Source organism: Clytia hemisphaerica, unplaced genomic scaffold, assembly GCF_902728285.1.
Source record: "Clytia hemisphaerica strain Z4C2 unplaced genomic scaffold, Clytia hemisphaerica genome assembly, whole genome shotgun sequence".
In the NCBI taxonomy this organism is placed as follows: domain Eukaryota; kingdom Metazoa; phylum Cnidaria; class Hydrozoa; order Leptothecata; family Clytiidae; genus Clytia; species Clytia hemisphaerica.
Genome location: NW_027103699.1, coordinates 1,260,307 through 1,279,309, shown reverse-complemented (window position 1 = coordinate 1,279,309; position 19,003 = coordinate 1,260,307). Strand labels below are relative to the sequence as shown.

The window sequence follows — 19,003 nt, the reverse complement described above, 5'->3', positions numbered from 1 at the left end:
AGGGTGTCATGTACTAACAGCTTGACCCCCCTGAAATCCGTTGCATTTTGAATAAGCTTGGCGCGAAAAAACCTTAACCAGATCTTTAAAACTCATCTTCTTCTTCATCATCTTCCAACAACGATCTCTCCACTTTCACATATCTCTTCTTCCTGCCACCACTCAGTCTACAAACACACCTATATAAAAATGTCAAGGTGTAATAGATACACGCCATACCAATCAATGCCAGTAAAACACCTCCAACAAATATCAACGCGTATACCACTTTCGAATATTTCCCTGGTAATTTGATATCTTCTTTTGGTTTCCAGTCTTTCAAAACGTGTTTAAAAACAGTTAAAGTTCCATTATTCGGTCTGGGTTTTATACCAAGTAAATGAGCCAGTAAAGGATAAACATTGACACTTTCGAACGGTTCCATAGTAACGCCTTTCTTAAAAGCAGGACCAGAAGCATAGAAAATAGTCTGCATTTCTTGACAAGCTATGGGGTCGTACCCATGTGTACCGTAAGTTCCATTGAGTGTTTTATTTCGACTTTCATCGTAGAGAATCCAACCAGGATCGGGTAGGACCAACAACGGCGGGATGAGTTCGTTTTGAGTATAATGTAAGTGTTGCGGTACTCGCTTTTTCGGGTTCTTTGACTCTTGGCTAAAGAAAGAAAATGATATTGTTAGTGTACTTATGTTGTTATACTACTTTGGAAAACTATAAAACAGATCATTGAGAACTGGCAAGGATTAGACGCCAGAGAAGCAGTTTATTCGATGATATAGTGGGATGGTTCCTTGTCAAACTGAAGAGGTGTAGGGAAAAAGTATTTTAATTCAAGATTATAGGAATGACAAGAAAAATACTTGAATATCCTGAAGCCACCAGTGTGTATAAGCGGTGCCAATTTTTCGATAATTTCAGCCGTTGAATGTCCTTGAGATGGTTTCAAAGCACAAACACTATTACAACCATATGGATATAGTGCCAACATCTCTTTTGGGACATAGTCGTTGACAAAATAAACACGGTTATTATTAACGTTGATTTGCCCATGGTCTGCGAGAACGATCAAGTTTAATTCTGGATGGCCTTGAAGTTTTTCCAAAAGATATCCCAAAACGTCTTTGTCTAGGTTTTCTATCCGGTCATGGTACTGAAAGGAAAGATATGATGTGATCAAGAGGAGCTTTATAAATTCAAAAAAACAAATCTTAAGGTCTCTTCAATTTATCATTGTCTCAGTCTGTTTAACAGGACGATGTTATATTGAATATAATTGAATATTAAAATCGTGGAACGATGTATTCAATATATTGAACATTAAATCTTAAATACAGAACTTTTAAAAGCGAAAGTTCTGATTCAAAGTAGAACAATATACCTCCAGTGACGTCACGCCATGCTCATGCCCAGTCTCGTCAGGAGCATCGACGTATACAACCATGAAATTCAATGAAGGATCCTTCTCATAATTTTCAAAAGTGTCATCAATCGCTTGACGACCTGTGGTTATGTTTGCACCAAAGGGTGTGATTCTCGAGTTGTGGTAATGTGGTTTTTCGTCAAAAGCAAGATATCCAGGCCAATAGTACACGGAACTTCTACCTAAAAATCCCATGGATGAATGCAACTTTATCAACCTTAATCGTGGGATTTATACCGGGTGTAACAAAAAAATTATACATGTTTTTTCAAGATAGATATTGTGAGCTCCCGATTGAAGATTACTTGTTCATTCTTTTTTTATTCTGTCGGTTCAGTCAATCAAAAGTTATGTTAAACTGAAAATTTTGACCTACCCAAATGACAAAATTCATTAAAAACAGAATCAAAATTTGAATGAAGATTCAACACTATTAGGCAATTCAATGAAAAAGATTTTTAAGCATTGTTTTGAGGGAAATATTGTTTTCATGTTTTTCACGATCCTAAGAATACCATGTTGTTTGGAAACGATCCAAATAATGCGGACAAAACTAAACTAATAGCATCAACAAAAAATCTTTAACCACAATATCTTAAGCTTACAATATCTTGATAAAACTGTATACTTTTTTGGTACACCCGGTATATGAGAATATGAATGATACTGCAAAGACTTGGAGATTCAAAATAAAGGGTTTGATAAAAAAATTTGGGCAAGGTCATCTTCCAAGTTGTTGTATTGCTATGAATCGTAACTTTTTTATTCAAGGAGTAATGCAAAATGGGCGGGTTGCCCCATTGTGAAATCATAATTTTTACCGTTTTGTTTCTGATTTGATAGCCAAATAGGTTCTTGACTGAAAAACATTGCGTTGCTATGGTTACTTGGGTCACCTGTCCATGAAAAACGTACACCATCACTATTAAAGAAATTATTTCTAATGATCCCATGAGATTCAGGGTATAAACCAGTGGATAATGTATTCATAGAGGGCCAAGTACTTGATGGAAAAGGTGGAATCAACCCTTTAGCTTTGACACCTTCGGATGCAAGTTTTTGAAAATTCGGCATGTTGGTTGTCAATTTTTCAAAGTCGTGTACAAATCCATCAAATACCAACAAAAATACTTTCTCTTTCATTGGTGTTGATTTGGTCCATGGCAACCCATGCCAGGCAAGTAGAAGAATTGTAATATAAAACATTCATCCAAGATTTCAACCCATTTGTACGAACTTTGTTTTTTTTATGATAACTTCCTTAAATAAAGATGAAGAAATATAATTTGATATCGCGAAACCCTTTTTCAGTTACAATTTTTCAGCTGATATACATTGATACTAGATTTTTGGCTAGAGACTGCTTGCACAAAACATTGTTTGAACATTCATTTCTTGTTAGAATAATGTTATGGATGTTAATATGATGTTAAGGATTGTAATTCTGGATGAGCAGAATGTCATAATGCTACCTTAGGAATAGTTCGGGTATGTTGATACTAATATTTTTTAAACTCTAGAAAATAGTAAACATGCAAAACAAAGAAGTATTTTATCTCTTTCTGGAGTTATAAACCTTTTCAATTCATATTTACAAAATTACAAAAACAAATTATGTCACTATAAAAATCAGTTCAAAAGTACTGATATTTTGCTAAATGTTTAGGAACAAAAACATATCAGTACCCATATAATCAATAAAAGCTCTACGAATTGAATTAGACACTTTTTATTCAATAAAAACTCTACATGAAGAAGAGACACTTATTATTGAAAAGAATAAGCATGAAATTGATGCAAGAAGAAAAGTTGTTCTTTAAGAGTGCATGCTTAGAATATAAAGTCCAGTAGAATAGTGTGAAATCAAATTTAAACCGTTAAAAAAATAAATTATTAGAATTATTTCAATCTTGAACTTTAAGGATACTCCTCTTTTCAAGGTCCTCCATCTCTTTCATAACTTTGGCAACGTTGTAACGCAGTTCATGGAACTTCTTTTGTGACACCTGAAATGGAATAGGATGTCAATTTACCGGTTTGAATGATATAAACAGTTACTAAAAGTCTAGCTGGTTTTGATGACAGGGCAAAATAAATTCGACACGACTTATTTATGCAAAATTAAGTGAAACTGTTCTTTAATATTGACTCGTTTTGAGCGATCATTCCAACAGAAAATCTTTTTTGACAACCTTAACACATAGACGATTACCTCAAAAGTAGCTTTCTTTCCTTTGTCATCCGTGGTTTCCATCAAGATGGTAGGCTCCAAAACACGATTCAATACACTAAGAGATAAAAATGTAAATAATCTGTAATGACAGACTGTTTATCTTTTGTCTATTCTTTTTTCAAATTCTGAAATTGTTGTTAAAGAAATACAGCTGAATACAGTATTATAAAAAGATTTTCTCTTCTTGTGATTTTATTCTTCCCCTTTTTTCTTTCGATAATTTCAAAACAGTAATACAATTGTTCTTGCAATTATCATAAATCTTCAGAAAGTACTGCAAAAAATAAGTGAAGAAAATTGAAAACAGATCATTATGAAAACCTTGTCGAAATTGTCACATCGACTCTCCAGCGCAATGATTCCAAGCTTGGCAAAGTCAAGCGTTCTTCTAAGTGTTTCTGTTCAATTTTTGCGTGTCTAAATCAAATTATAGAAAATCTGATACCGTGTCTTAATGACAAACATCAATAAATATTGTGAATGATAACTTTTGGTATGAGTTTATTCTCATATGATTAATGAATGGAGGGGATCTGAAAAATCTTTCAATTTTGATAATCATACCTCCGAAATAAGGTAATTATAGACTCAAACCAGGCTTTTTAAAGTGAAAAGAAAGGGGCTGTTCTTTTGACGGCTGAAAATATTTAAAAAAATTACTTAATGGGGGGGGGGTTAAATGAGAATTGCTTACCTTTCACTGAAGACTATCTTGGATATGTCTTCAATAAGTTCATTGTTAAGCCTAAATCAAGAGTTAAGACCAAAGTTAATCTCACACACGCATTTCTCTAAAGGGATGTGAAAAGTATGATGGTCTGACCTGGTTGTTCAGCCAAAACAATAAAAACAACATTACTCTTTGCTTAAAAACTGACACGAAAGAGACTAACGTTTTTGTTTAACATTTTATTTGGTACAATGATTACTTTGCTTTAGTTGGACCACGTTCAAAAGCTCATTTATTAATCCATAACCTGGATAAAAAGGATCGAAGCAGACAGCCAGCCTGGTCAGATTAACCTGATCAGATTCTCCTGGTCGCTGCGTCCTTCATAGTGAATATATGCCATGGGTTGAGTAATCAGAATTTCCTCGGGGATTAGATTGAATTACTATCTAAGTTTACAATGATTGGAAAAGTATGAGAGTAAAAATTCAAATCTTTGGTATTACTAGTTTCAACAAATTGATACAAACCTTAGTTCCATTAGTTCCGTACGGAAGCTTTCTTTCTTCAACGCCAGATGACGGAAAGCATATTTTAACAAAGCGAGCAATCCAGTGTACACTTTTAGTATTTTTTCTTCCTCCAAACCATCTAAAGATTCTCTCAAACGATCAAAAACTTCTTCAGTTATTTGATTGCCTTCTATGTCCTTAACAATAACTGAAAAAGAAGAGAAATGAAAGATACCAACTGCTACTAATATATGACATTTTGTATGAAATGGCACTTATTCAATGCAACATACCAGGGTGGTCCAAAAAAAGTGTCCATAAAATTCAAATTTTGACGTAGCAAGTTCTATTGGTCCTATTGTCTTGATATTTGGTACAGAGAATCATTCACATAACTCCAAACATCCCTCAAAATTTCATTTTTAGAAACAAAATTTTCTCGAAAAGCTGTAAGGTTTCAAAATGGGAGTCAGAATTAGGTTGTTCAAAAATTGACGTCAATTATTTTCAGAGAGCATTTTACTTCATAACATTTCAATACGATTGAAATAAATTAATTTATGTACAAATATTTTCTTAAAACTTTACACAATTGTTCTCAAAGTACTACACAAAAATGTGTATGAAGTTCAATGAATAAAATCACAAAAATAATTTGTAAAATAATTTGATACATCCGCTGTTATTTTCATTCACAGTATGAACTTGCTGAAGGAAATGTTTCAAATCCTTTCAGAAGATTTCATGGTTTGAGCCAACTTTCTTCCATACCGATTTGATTTTATGTTTTAACTGTTCTTCATTTTTGAAGGGGTTGTTTAAACGGCCCCTGTACAGCTCCGCTTTGACTGCATCCCAGAAATAATAATCAGGTGGATTGCAGTCAGGTGACGAAGGTGGCCAGTCAATCTTTTTGATGAATCGTTTTCGCAGTCTATCTTCTATGTATCCTTGGACCAAGTTACTTCCGTGCGATGAGGCACCATCTTGAAAGAAGATCCATTGTTCATGTGGAAATAGTTTTGCAACAGACGGAATGAGTTTTTTCTCAAGCTGTTTTTTGTATGCTGTTGCATTAACTTTCATACCACTTTCATTTACAAAAAACAGTGGAATCGCTCCATTCCATGTCAAACACGCAGAAACCATTATCTTTTTGGATTGCCGATTCGATTGGTGATAAAGATTTTCTTCTGGAACATTTTTTTTATCTCCTAAGTAAATACTATCGTTATGCAGATTAAGCAGGACCTCAAGTGTAAAGTCCTTTTCATCCTGAAACGCACATTTCTCAACGCTGACAGGTAGTTTCGCTCATTCTTGGTGTTTTCAAACGCTTAAATTGTTTTAAAACCTCTTTGTTTGACCAAACGTTTTACTGAGCTTTGACTTATACCAATCAACGGAGCAATTTCTTGGGGGCTTTTGCAGGGGCCTGCACTCTCCTCCTGTGAACAAATCAACATCTCAATAATGCGGATGCCCCTATTTTCTTCAGTAGTTGCTGTTATCCGTCTCCCAGAAGCTGGTTTTCTTACAATTGTTCCTGTTTATTTTGTCGACTAAGCAATGAACCGACCTAAGAACAAGTGGGTTGCTAGGATGTTTTCTAAATTTAATAGGCCGTCCAGCCTGTTTCATCATAATCATTTTGATTACTGCCTTGTCTTCACTGGAGTAAACCATGCTTCCGCGAATCGTTCAGTTTTAGTTCTGTTTAGTTTGATCGTCCAGCTTTTTTCAATTTTATGGTGCATTGCAATGTAATGACTTCAAAAAGAGAACGTGAGACAAAAACTTCATCTGTTTTGACATCAATTTTTGAACAAGGCCATTTCGGCACATTTAATTTAAAAGTATAACTTTTCGAAAAATTGTTTACTGAGAATGAAATTTGAGGGATATTCAGAGTTATGTAAAAGAATGTCCCTACCAAATTTCAAGTAAAAAGGACCAATAGAACTTGCTAAGTCAAAATTTAAATTTTTTTAATGGACACTTTTTTTGGACCAGCCCGTACATCAGAGAAGCAGGAAGACGACTTCGGTAGAGTAGAAGTCCATCGATGGAGGGACAAAAACAGTCATGTCACCCGCAGTGCGCTGAAAACTTTCGTTTACGCAATGCGCTGAAAACTTTTGTTTTCAGTGTTTTATTTTTGCTTTCAAGTCAACATCTTAGCAGCTTTCCCACACTGCATGTTTTAGAATGTATGAATTTCCAAGGTTATGGAATTAAAAACAGCAAAAAAGAGAATTTTTCTGGAATGGCCCATTCTTTTTTAAACACACATATCTGGTGTCCAGGAGCTTGAAAAATTAACACAAGACTAACACCAGATAACTGCAGACAAAAGGTTTCCAGTGTGGCTGAGGGATTTTTGGCACCAGACAGTTAGTCACACTAAGAAATTTAACTTTCAGAAAAAACAACATCAGTCATCTACAGGATGTATTTGCAACAACAAGGATGAGAGTTACCTGAATCAAGTTCAGGATCCCAAGACAATCAATTAAAACTTAAAATGAGACAAAATGACAGATTACAAACGTGCAGCAGCCAAATATCAACCAACCAAATTTTGTCATTCAATTCCCAAGACAGCGCTTTGATTTTTAAGGCCTTGTTTATACGCTAAAGTAAAAATAATTCCACACATGTAGATGGGTCATTGTTTGAGGTCCGGCAAAATTTCCGGGAAACAGCCTACCCGGTGGTGCGCGGATCTAGGTGGGTTCCGCCTTCCCCATAGATCTTTTTCTTGGGAAGTTGATCTTCAAATTAGTTTTCAAGGTTGGCTTGGCTCAAATTTGTTCATCTATAGCTCAAATTTTAGGCAATTTCTCAAAGTTTTTGAAAATGTTAATTTCATTAAAAAGCACCAGGTTATTTTTTCATGAATCCCTTCAGAAGCTTGAGAGTCAAGTGAACAATTAGACAGGAAACCCGCCTATCGCTTCACTGCGAAAATCTCCAAAATGTCGAATTCATTTTCTATTTTGGATGTTGCAGGAAAAAAGAAAAAGTTTAGACAGTGTCTCCTGGCTAGTAAACAATATACCGTAAGTTGGTCTAATATCGACATCCCTTGTCTAATTCTGACAACCTTCTTTTGAGACAGGAATAATATGAAAGCTTGAATCACTGATTGAAAAAGGATTATTCCTCTCTGACCACTATAAAGCAAAGAAAAACTGTTTTGAACTTTCTATCAATTTCAGCTGATAAAAAGGGTGTCGGAATTAGAGGAGGGGTGTCAACATTAGACCAAGTTACAGTAGCCCTTTCGCAGAATTAATCTTTGATACGCATTTTGCGGGACGCTAAGTGTGACTAACTGCCGGACAAAACACCTGACTGTCCGGTGCGTCGGCAGAGGGCACAGATGTTATGCGAGGTAATCGTCACAAGCCAAAATCAATGTCCAACAGATTTTGAAAACGAAAGTGTAAAGAATAAACATTGCCGTAAACGCGTTTAAAACGCAGGTAAAAAGTCCTGGGCTGAGTCCTGCGTTTGCTCATTCAGCCAATCAGATCACACAATCTAGCCGGTTCCCAACTCTGGCTATAAAATCACATTGTAAATATCGAAATAAAACCGGGGGTTTAAATATTTACTAAAGGCTTATTTCGCTGAAAGAAAATAGCTTTAATGAAACAAATTTTGGTTAAATATCTTTGTTATTATATATAAAACCTGATCTAAATGGTTTTGAGAAGTAAAAGATTGTACGACTGCAAAATAGACAAAGATCGTTATTATGACCCCCGTCTCAGATGAGGTTTTCAGGCTTTATTTAAAGATAGAGAACTAAAACAAGCTTAACCCACTAAACTACCGGGTGCACCAAAAAAAAGTATACAGGTTTGTCGAGATATTGTGAGCTTCAGGATTTAAATTTTTTGTTCATTCTTTTTTTATTGTATAGAGGATGCTCTAACTTGAACTTTGAGCTATTATACATTAAATTTGAAATAGCAGTTCGAAAGTTATTTCCAAAAAACTAACTTTTTTTCCATGTCGAAATTTTGAAAAATCATTAAAAACAGCAATCACGCTATAAATAAGACAAAATGACAAAAAAACAATTTCATTGTTTCTTTTATTCTTTTCTCTTATCTTATATTTTGCCAACAGTTTGCCCATCTTATTTGCACGTCATGAACATTTAAAACACCATCAAAGTCAATGCAGACCCAAGTTCTTTGAACAACTAGTCGAGGAATGGTGATCTATTTTTTCAACGATTTTCTCACATAGCATAACATCAAAACCTTGGAGATTTCCAAAAAAAATTTTCAGCTTTTCCAAAAATATTATCTTACATGGGAATAGCTTGTCTTTACCATATTCTTAAATCCCGTGACGAGTTTTGATGAACACAGTTGCATTTTTTGGTATTTTTTTGTGTAAACAAGGTAAGTGTCAAGAGAAAAGTTTGCTCGCTGTTTTTGATGGTTTTTTGAAATTTCGACATTAAAAATAAGTCAGTTTTTTTGAAATAATTTTCGAACTACGTTTTCAAATTTAATGTATAATAGCTCAAAATTCAAGTTAGAGCATCCTCTATACACTAAAAAAAGAATGAACAAAAAAATTAAATCCTGAAGCTCACAATATCTCGACAAAGTTGTATACTTTTTTTTGGTGCACCCGGTATATATTCAGCACCAGACTCTCTGACATTCTGAGAAATTATTTGCCCGGGAAGAGCAGCAGATTTCAGCGAAATGCTGCTTTTTGCTCTAAAAGTGTATGGTAGAAATGGTGCTTGTTTTCAAACTGAAACATCAATTCATTTGAAATATTTTGCTTATTTGGATTATTGAAAGGTTAAAGGTTTATTTTATTTTTATTTTTTTGATGATAGCTTCACTCAATCACTTACAATGAGCCTTTGAAATTTGTTTATTTTGCTATTCTGTTTGCTCTCGCACGATGCCGCTATTGTGGAGTTTTTTTTTGCGTTTGCTAAATGCGATTTTGTGAGACTTTGCATTACCAACTATTGCTCACGGCAAACACCTGTGAGGGTTGTGCAATCAGTAAGAGAAGAGACCACTTTTGTTTTTGGTGCAGATTATGATATAAATTTCACACAGAGATTACTTGTCAATGATACCTTATTGGAGCTAATTTTTGTGGGAACTAATTTTTGCGGTCAAAAAAAATATCCGAAAAATTGCATTTCGCGGGTTTTTAATTTTTGCATTTTTTTCATTCCGGAATTTTCCATTTTCCGTTTTTAATTTTCGCGGTTTTGCCCTTTTTGAGACAAATTTCTTTCATTTTCCTAGGGATTTTTCAAATTTTTCAATAAAATTGAAAAAAAAATTGTATTTCGCAGGAAGTAATTTTTGCGGTTTTGAACTCTCAAAATTTTTCACAGGCACAAATGTGATCCTCCAAGCGATTTTAAGTACATAAAAATCTTTCCGGCAAACATCGCAAAATGATCCGCCAATTTGCCGGCAATAGTTGATAATCGTCCGCTCACTCATAGAATTAAGCCGGTAATTTATCGGTTCACGAAATCAAGCAATTTTTTCTTTCTTAAACCTATAGGCGGGAACTTTGCGGTTACCAGCCGTGACGTCTATTTTTAGAAGGGTGTTTTATCCGGTAATTTGCCGACAATTTGCCGACAATTTGCCGGCCTTATGGATGCCGGTAGACGAAGAATAAAAACATTCTAACATTACGTAATCAATATATGGTACATATTCCTATATTCCTATATATCTATGTATCTACATATCCACGTATCTATGTATCTATGTATCTACATATCTATGCATCCATATATCTATGTATCTACATATCTACGCATCCATGTATCTATGTATCTACATATCTACGCATCCATGTATCTATGTATCTATGTATCTATATATCTACATATCCATGTATCTATATATCTACGTATCTGTGTATCTATGTATCTATATATCTACGCATCCATGTATCTATGTATCTATGTATCTACGCATCCATGTATCTATGTATCTATGTATCTAAATATCCATGTATATATGTATCTATGTATCTATGTATCTATGTATCCATGTATCTATGTATCTATGTATCTACATATCTACACATCTATGTATCCACGTATCTATGTATCTATGTATCTACATATCCATGTATCTATATATCTATATATCTACGCATCCATGTATCTATGTATCTAAATATCCATGTATCTACATATCCATGTATCTATATATCTACATATCTACACATCCATGTATCTATGTATCTACATATCTACACATCTATGTATCCATGTATCTATGTATCTACGCATCTACACATCTACTAATCTATGTATCCACGTATCTATGTATCTATGTATCTACATATCTACGCATCTATGTATCTATGTATCTATGTATCTACGCATCCATGTATCTATGTATCTATGTATCTATATATCTACAAATCCATGTATCTATATATCTACGTATCTGTGTATCTATGTATCTATATATCTAAGCATCCATGTATCCATGTATCTATATATCTACGCATCCATGCATCCATGTATCTATGTATCTATGTATCTACGCATCCATGTATCCATGTATCTACACATCTACGCATCTATGTATCAATGTATCTACATATCTACAAATCCATGTATCTAAGTATCTGTGTATCTATATATCTACATATCTACGCATCCATGTATCTATGTATCTACATATCTATACATCTATGTATCCACGTATCTATGTATCTATGTATCTATATATCTATGTATCCATGTATCTATGTATCTATATATCTACATATCCATGTATCTATGTATCTACATATCTACGCATCCATGTATCTATGTATCTACGCATCCATGTATCTATGTATCTCTATATCTACGCATCCATGTATCCATGTATCTATGCATCTATGTATCTATGTATCTACGCATCCATGTATCTATGAATCTATATATCTACGCATCCATGTATCCATGTATCTATGTATCTATGCATCCATGTATCTACGCATCCATGTATCTATGTATCTACGCATCCATGTATCTATGTATCTATATATCTACGCATCCATGTATCTATGTATCTATATATCTACGCATCCATGTATCTATGTATCTACATATCTACACATCCATGTATCCATGTATCTATGTATCTACGCATCCATGTATTATGTATCTATGTATCTACATATCTACACATCTATGTATCTACATATCCACGTATCTATGTATCTACATATCTACGCATCCATGTATCTATGTATCTATGTAACCATATATCTACATATCCATGTAACTATATATCTATGTATCTATGTATCTACATATCCATGTATCTATGTATCCATGTATCTATGTATCTATGTATCTATGTATCTACATATCTAAATCAACGCATCCATGTATCTACATATCCATGTATCTATATATCTACATATCTACGCATCTATGTATCTACATATCCACTATGCAGCATGAACTTGTATGGTGTCCAGTTGAAATGTATAGACGGTTGACTATACAGGGTGTCTGGAAAAAAGTATCGAGCGCGAACATGATTCTAAGTAGAAGGTTGTTGCGTGTGTTTAACAATATGTTAGTATAATTGTTTTTACAACAGTCATTATGATTAAAAAAAATTAAATTTCTTTACAATTTTCTTGACGTTAAAGTTATTGAGAATTGTTTTTTGTAAAAGTTATTCATAAAAGATGTCTCGTGACAATTAATATGTTAATATGATAAACATTGCAAATTTAATCAAACACACACAAGAACTTTCTTTCTATAGAAGTGGTACGACTCGGTACGTTTTTCAAGACACCCTGTTGAAAAACCATATTCGCATTCTGTAATAAAATTTGAACCAATCAGAAAGCTTAGTGAAAATGAATTATGATTTACGGCTCGTCATATACCAGGTCTCTTGCCCTTAAGGAAGTTTATGTCGAGTAAATAGCAGGTTTCTTTTGTTGTCACTATAATAAATCTGCATAATTAGCGTGTTGTGACAAAAGTCTTTTGTTTCAAGCCTAATTATGTGCTAACTTTTAGAATGACTTTTTATGCTTCAATTTACATTAAAATATCATTTTTCAGTAGTAAACTGTTGAAACTTTCATTGAAAATCCCGGATTTTTGTGAAGTTTTAGATATGTAGTAAAACAATGGATCATTTTTTATCTTTGAATCATGATTATAATCCTTTAAATAGATAGATAATACATAGATACATAGATACATGGATGCGTAGATATGTAGATACATAGATACGTGGATACATAGATGTATAGATATGTAGATACATAGATACATGGATGCGTAGATATGTAGATATATAGATACATAGATACATAGATACATGGATATGTAGATACATAGATGTGTAGATATGTAGATACATGGATACATGGATGCGTAGATATATAGATACATAGATACATGGATGCGTACATACATAGATACATAGATACATGGATGCGTAGATATGTAGATACATAGATACGTGGATATGTAGATACATAGATGTGTAGATATGTAGATATATAGATACATGGATGCGTAGATATGTAGATACATAGATACATAGATACGTGGATGCGTAGATACATAGATATATAGATACATGGATATGTAGATTATATAGATACATAGATACATAAATACATGGATGTGTAGATACATATATACATAGATACATGGATGCGTAGATATGTAGATACATAGATACATAGATACATAGATACGTGGATATGTAGATACATAGATACATAGATACATGGATGCGTAGATACATAGATACATAGATACATAGATATGTAGATATATAGATACATAGATACATGGATGCGTAGATGTGTAGATACATAGATACATAGATACATAGATACATGGATATGTAGATATATAGATACATAGATATATAGATACATAGATACATAGATACATAGATATATGATATATAGATACATAGATATATATATACATGGATATGTAGATACATAGATGTGTAGATATGTAGATACATGGATACATGGATGCGTAGATATATAGATACATAGATACATGGATGCGTACATACATAGATACATAGATACATGGATGCGTAGATATGTAGATACATAGATACGTGGATATGTAGATACATAGATGTGTAGATATGTAGATATATAGATACATGGATGCGTAGATATGTAGATACATAGATACATAGATACGTGGATGCGTAGATACATAGATATATAGATACATGGATATGTAGATTATATAGATACATAGATACATAAATACATGGATGTGTAGATACATATATACATAGATACATGGATGCGTAGATATGTAGATACATAGATACATAGATACATAGATACGTGGATATGTAGATACATAGATACATAGATACATGGATGCGTAGATACATAGATACATAGATACATAGATATGTAGATATATAGATACATAGATACATGGATGCGTAGATGTGTAGATACATAGATACATAGATACATAGATACATGGATATGTAGATATATAGATACATAGATATATAGATACATAGATACATAGATACATAGATATATGATATATAGATACATAGATATATATATACATGGATATGTAGATATATAGATACATAGATACATGGATACATGGATGTGTAGATATGTAGATACATAGATACATGGATGCGTAGATATGTAGATATATAGATACATAGATACATGGATATGTAGATACATGGATACATAGATACATGGATACATAGATATATTGATGCGTAGATGTGTAGATACATAGATACATGGATACATAGATACATAGATACATAGATACATAGATGCATGGATGCATGGATGCGTAGATATGTAGATATAAAGATACATAGATACATGGATACATGGATGCGTAGATATATAGATACATAGATACACGGATGCGTAGATACAAAGATACATAGATACATGGATGCATAGATACATGGATACATGGATGCGTAGATATATAGATACATAGATACATGGATGCGTAGATACATAGATAAATATATACATGGATGCATAGATACATAGATACATGGATACATGGATGCGTAGATATATAGATACATAGATACATGGATGCGTAGATACATAGATACATAGATACATGGATGCGTAGATATGTAGATACATAGATACATAGATACGTGGATACATAGATTAGTAGATGTGTAGATATGTAGATACATAGATACATGGATGCGTAGATATGTAGATATATAGATACATGGATGCGTAGATATGTAGATACATAGATATATGGATGCATAGATATGTAGATACATAGATACATAGATACATGGATATTTAGATACATACATACATGGATGCGAAGATATATAGATACATAGACACATGGATGCGTACAGATGCGTAGATACATAGATACATAGATACATGGATACATGGATACATAGATACATAGATACATGGATGCGTAGATACATAGATACATTGATACATGGATGCATAGATACATAGATACATGGATACATAGATGCGTAGATATATAGATACATAGATACATAGATACGTGGATATATAGATACATAGATGTGTAGATATGTAGATACATAGATACATAATACATGCATGCGTAGATACATAGATACATGGATACATGGATGTGTAGATATGTAGATACATAGATACATGGATGCGTAGATATGTAGATATATAGATACATAGATACATGGATGTGTAGATACATAGATACATGGATACATAGATGCGTAGATATATAGATACATAGATACATGGATACATAGATGCGTAGATATATAGATACATAGATACATAGATACGTGGATATATAGATACATAGATGTGTAGATATGTAGATACATAGATACATAATACATGCATGCGTAGATACATAGATACATGGATACATGGATGTGTAGATATGTAGATACATAGATACATGGATGCGTAGATATGTAGATATATAGATACATAGATACATGGATGTGTAGATACATAGATACATGGATGCATAGATGTCTAAAATGGCTACTTTTCGTGAGAACGAGGCAAACTATTCTCACGGCAGCCGAAATAAGTGACGCAATCAGCTCGTGCCGATATTTTGCCGCTGTCAAAAATCTGAAGTCGCGCTGAAGATCGGCAATTTAGCCGGCAGATTGCCGGTCTACCATTGAGCGGTAATTTGCCGGTAATTTGCCGGTGATGATTTAAACCAGATCGGCAAGATCGGTAAATTATACGCCAATTTGCCGGTAATAATGTTACCGCTTCGTTGCCGGTAACAATTTCGTGTCTTTGATATCGCTTGGAGGGTCACAAATTTTCGCGATTTTGATGAAAAACTGGGAAAAACACTAAAATTAATTCCCGCAAAAATTAGTTCCAATAAGGTAGAAGTTTAAGTCTGTCTACTAGTCTTGACTGCCTCCTCTAAAAAACTGACAAAAAATCAATCGATGAAAACAGAGATTTCCTGGACAACTTGTAAGGCGGTCATCAAAAAAATGCTCTGTTCGCGTCGCAACGGGTGTTAAAAATGCATACGGGCGGGCGGGCGTGCGGTCAAAAACATTCCCAGGTTTTTTTAATCACGCCAGTAACTCAGGGGCGGGTGGTAACGCGAGCAAAACAATTTTTCGATGGTCGTCAGAGCAATTGAGAAAAAACTATACTTTAAAAGAACAAATTGCTTTTCCCAGATTTTTTTCCGCATCTCCGCACCGGAAAATCAGCAGAAAATTTGATGCGGGCGGGTGACACAAATAGTAGGGTGCGCACTCGTCGGGATTTTTTGCGCGGAACGAGGAAGAATTTACAAAAATGAACTTCAATGCATTAGTACTTACCTTTAAATCATCCAAATCTGTTCATTCTGTTTTTAAATCAATCAGGAATTATCAGGGAAACAAGTAAAAAAAACTGCATCCAGGTATCTATTTTCTTTCCAAAGATATTCATGTTTTGCGACGTCAAAGTGAAAACGCGATTTAGCGCTGACCACGGCACCGGAAAATTCTCGACCCACATTGAAACAAATGGCTGTCGCTATTGAGCTGGTTCATCTTTTCAATCGCGGTTTTTTTAATGAACCCAGGGTAAGATTAGGCTACAATCTATCACAAAGTGCTTTATTTGAAAATCTACAGGCCGTCTGGAAATTTGAAAAACAAGGAGAAATTGCGATTTTTTAACAAGATTGCGGATTTTTTCATTTAAGCACCATACACCATCTGAAAGCTGAGGATTTCAGCTTTCTAGTGGTGAAATTTGTTTTTAGCTATCATTTCCAGCTCATTAGCAATAAGCTAAAGTTTAACAGTCATCGGGCCGATTTTCAGACCACGCCAGCAAAACTCCTCACGCCCCGCCACGCGGAAGGCTAGAATTCACCGGCCATCTTTAATGTTTTTCGGTGCTGTCCAAAGGTCATTTCTTGGTTGCACGTGGGTGGTAGGGAGACGATTCCTTGAAAAGGTGGTTTTTTTGTGGTTTGAAAATGGAATAACTTTGGAACTACTTAACCAATTTCAACAAATGACCCCTCATTTTTCTCACAAAGGTAAGGACTTTCAAATAAAATTAGTTTGGTTTTCAAAATTTGAGGGGAAAATTTTGGCCTGGCCACCCTACAAATAGAACAATTTTTCGATGACCGCCTAAGCTGTAGAAAAATTTTACCTTGTAGGATCTTTCTATAACTATCTTTCTTCAATTTTAGTGCAATAGGGACCATTCGTTTGATGACATCAGGTAGTTTTGCTGGCAAAAAAGTTTGTCCATGAATTGTTGTCATTGAAGTCGCTCGCTCACGACCCGCCATCTTGAATCGAATAAAACTTTGTGTAAAATGTGCACGAACTTACGCTGACAGTCAGCAGAATTTGTTTACAATTCGACAAAGAAATATGGCTGCCAATTTTCCGAAGCACGTTCCTCACAAACTTCATCTTGTAACGCTAATTGGTAGTGGTATCAGGAGACCATGGTGGGAAAAACAAACCCTCAAGACTCTCGGGTTAACAAGAAGGAAGAAAAGAGTTGTTTTGAAGAACACGCCACAAAATAACGAGCTCCTAAGGAAAATAAAAACGCTTGTTAAAATTCAACCAGTCACATTTGTTCAAGATGAGCCAACAATTCAAGAGTCAGTTCCTCTTCAGAACGTCATGGTAGACCTTGCAAAAGAACCGAAGAAACTTGGGAATATTAAATTGTTGAGTGCCCCATTTTTAAACGAAAGAGGAGAATTCGATTTGCAAAAATACCAAGCTTATATCGAAGATTTTCCAGCTGACGATTTTGAAGATGTTTTGAGTAAAACTCATAACATTGGATCAGAAACATTAAACTATGATTTTGAATTAGAGCAAGAACAGGAAATAAAAGATCAAGGGAGAAAAGTGGAACTTTACTTTTTGAAAAAAGTTTGGCCAAAGTATAAAAAACGACTTGCAGATCGACAGAGAAATACCTCCAAATATTGAAAGTTGCAGTTGCACATTTACAATTAAGGAAATATATTTTTTGTAAACTAATTTTGAGCATGTAAAATTTGAACCAAGAGTGAATTCTAAATGAAAAAAAATATAACATCTTTCCATATGTTGGGGGGGGGGTAAAAACAGAAAGTCTTATCACCAGTTATCACATAAAATTTGATTTGGAATAGAGGGGGAGGATGCTTTTGGAATTCTAAAAATGAAAGTTTTTATGCATGGTTTTTAGTTTATGTTTTATCTCTCCGGCTTTCCTAAAACTTTAGAAGATGAAAATTCTGACCCTAGCATTTTGAAAAACAAAAACTATACAATAAAAAAACAGTCTGAAATACCATGAGTTGGTCCAAGTCGACATCCCTTATCTCCGACACCCTTTTCACCATTTCAGAGATAGGAAAGTTGAATTCACTGATGAAAAAGACGTTTTCCCCTCTGACCACTACACGTTTTTCATAAGAATATCCAAAATTTTTGAAGCCTTTGAATGTTCTTAACTTTTTGAGTTTTAAAAGCCTGTTATTAACATGTTCTTATTTGGCTTATTTTGTGAGTATTTTTTACCATTTTATATACTTAAAATGTTCTTTACTTGTTCTTAACATTTTGGCCATCGAAGGCTTATGCTCTTATAAAG

The 19,003-nt window shown here is 34.0% G+C and overlaps 2 protein-coding genes across 2 annotated transcripts; both read right to left on the bottom strand.

Annotated features, from left to right (window-relative positions):
- Nucleotides 1-2,680, bottom strand: LOC136803926 (ectonucleotide pyrophosphatase/phosphodiesterase family member 7-like). Its single transcript, XM_067060649.1, has 4 exons — nucleotides 2,219-2,680; nucleotides 1,381-1,639; nucleotides 863-1,152; nucleotides 1-656 (listed from the first exon to the last, which is right to left on the bottom strand). The coding sequence occupies exons 1-4, from the start codon at nucleotides 2,626-2,628 to the stop codon at nucleotides 86-88; spliced, it is 1,530 nt and encodes a 509-aa protein (XP_066916750.1). The 5' UTR covers nucleotides 2,629-2,680; the 3' UTR covers nucleotides 1-85.
- Nucleotides 2,681-3,186: 506 nt separating this feature from the next.
- LOC136803973 (COMM domain-containing protein 5-like) lies at nucleotides 3,187-18,074 on the bottom strand. The gene is made up of 6 exons (XM_067060703.1): nucleotides 17,549-18,074; nucleotides 4,856-5,045; nucleotides 4,350-4,400; nucleotides 3,977-4,072; nucleotides 3,635-3,710; nucleotides 3,187-3,428 (listed from the first exon to the last, which is right to left on the bottom strand). Exons 1-6 carry the CDS (start codon nucleotides 17,688-17,690, stop codon nucleotides 3,327-3,329), a joined length of 657 nt encoding a protein of 218 aa, XP_066916804.1. The 5' UTR covers nucleotides 17,691-18,074; the 3' UTR covers nucleotides 3,187-3,326.
- Nucleotides 18,075-19,003: the final 929 nt, after the last annotated feature.

Excerpts from the sequence above, each read along its gene's own strand:
- LOC136803973 (XM_067060703.1), bottom strand. The coding sequence starts at position 17,690 with ATGGCGGGTCGTGAGCGAGCGACTTCAATGACAACAATTCATGGACAA. Across the intron at positions 5,046-17,548 it reads TTATAGAAAGATCCTACAAG|TTATTGTTAAGGACATAGAA; the intron begins GTAAAATTTTTC and ends CTTCTTTTTCAG. Across the intron at positions 3,711-3,976 it reads GATGTGACAATTTCGACAAG|TGTATTGAATCGTGTTTTGG; the intron begins GTTTTCATAATG and ends TTTATCTCTTAG.
- LOC136803926 (XM_067060649.1), bottom strand. The coding sequence starts at position 2,628 with ATGTTTTATATTACAATTCTTCTACTTGCCTGGCATGGGTTGCCATGG. Across the intron at positions 1,640-2,218 it reads AATTATGATTTCACAATGGG|GTTGATAAAGTTGCATTCAT; the intron begins GCAACCCGCCCA and ends CCCACGATTAAG. Across the intron at positions 1,153-1,380 it reads ATGGCGTGACGTCACTGGAG|TACCATGACCGGATAGAAAA; the intron begins GTATATTGTTCT and ends CTTTCCTTTCAG.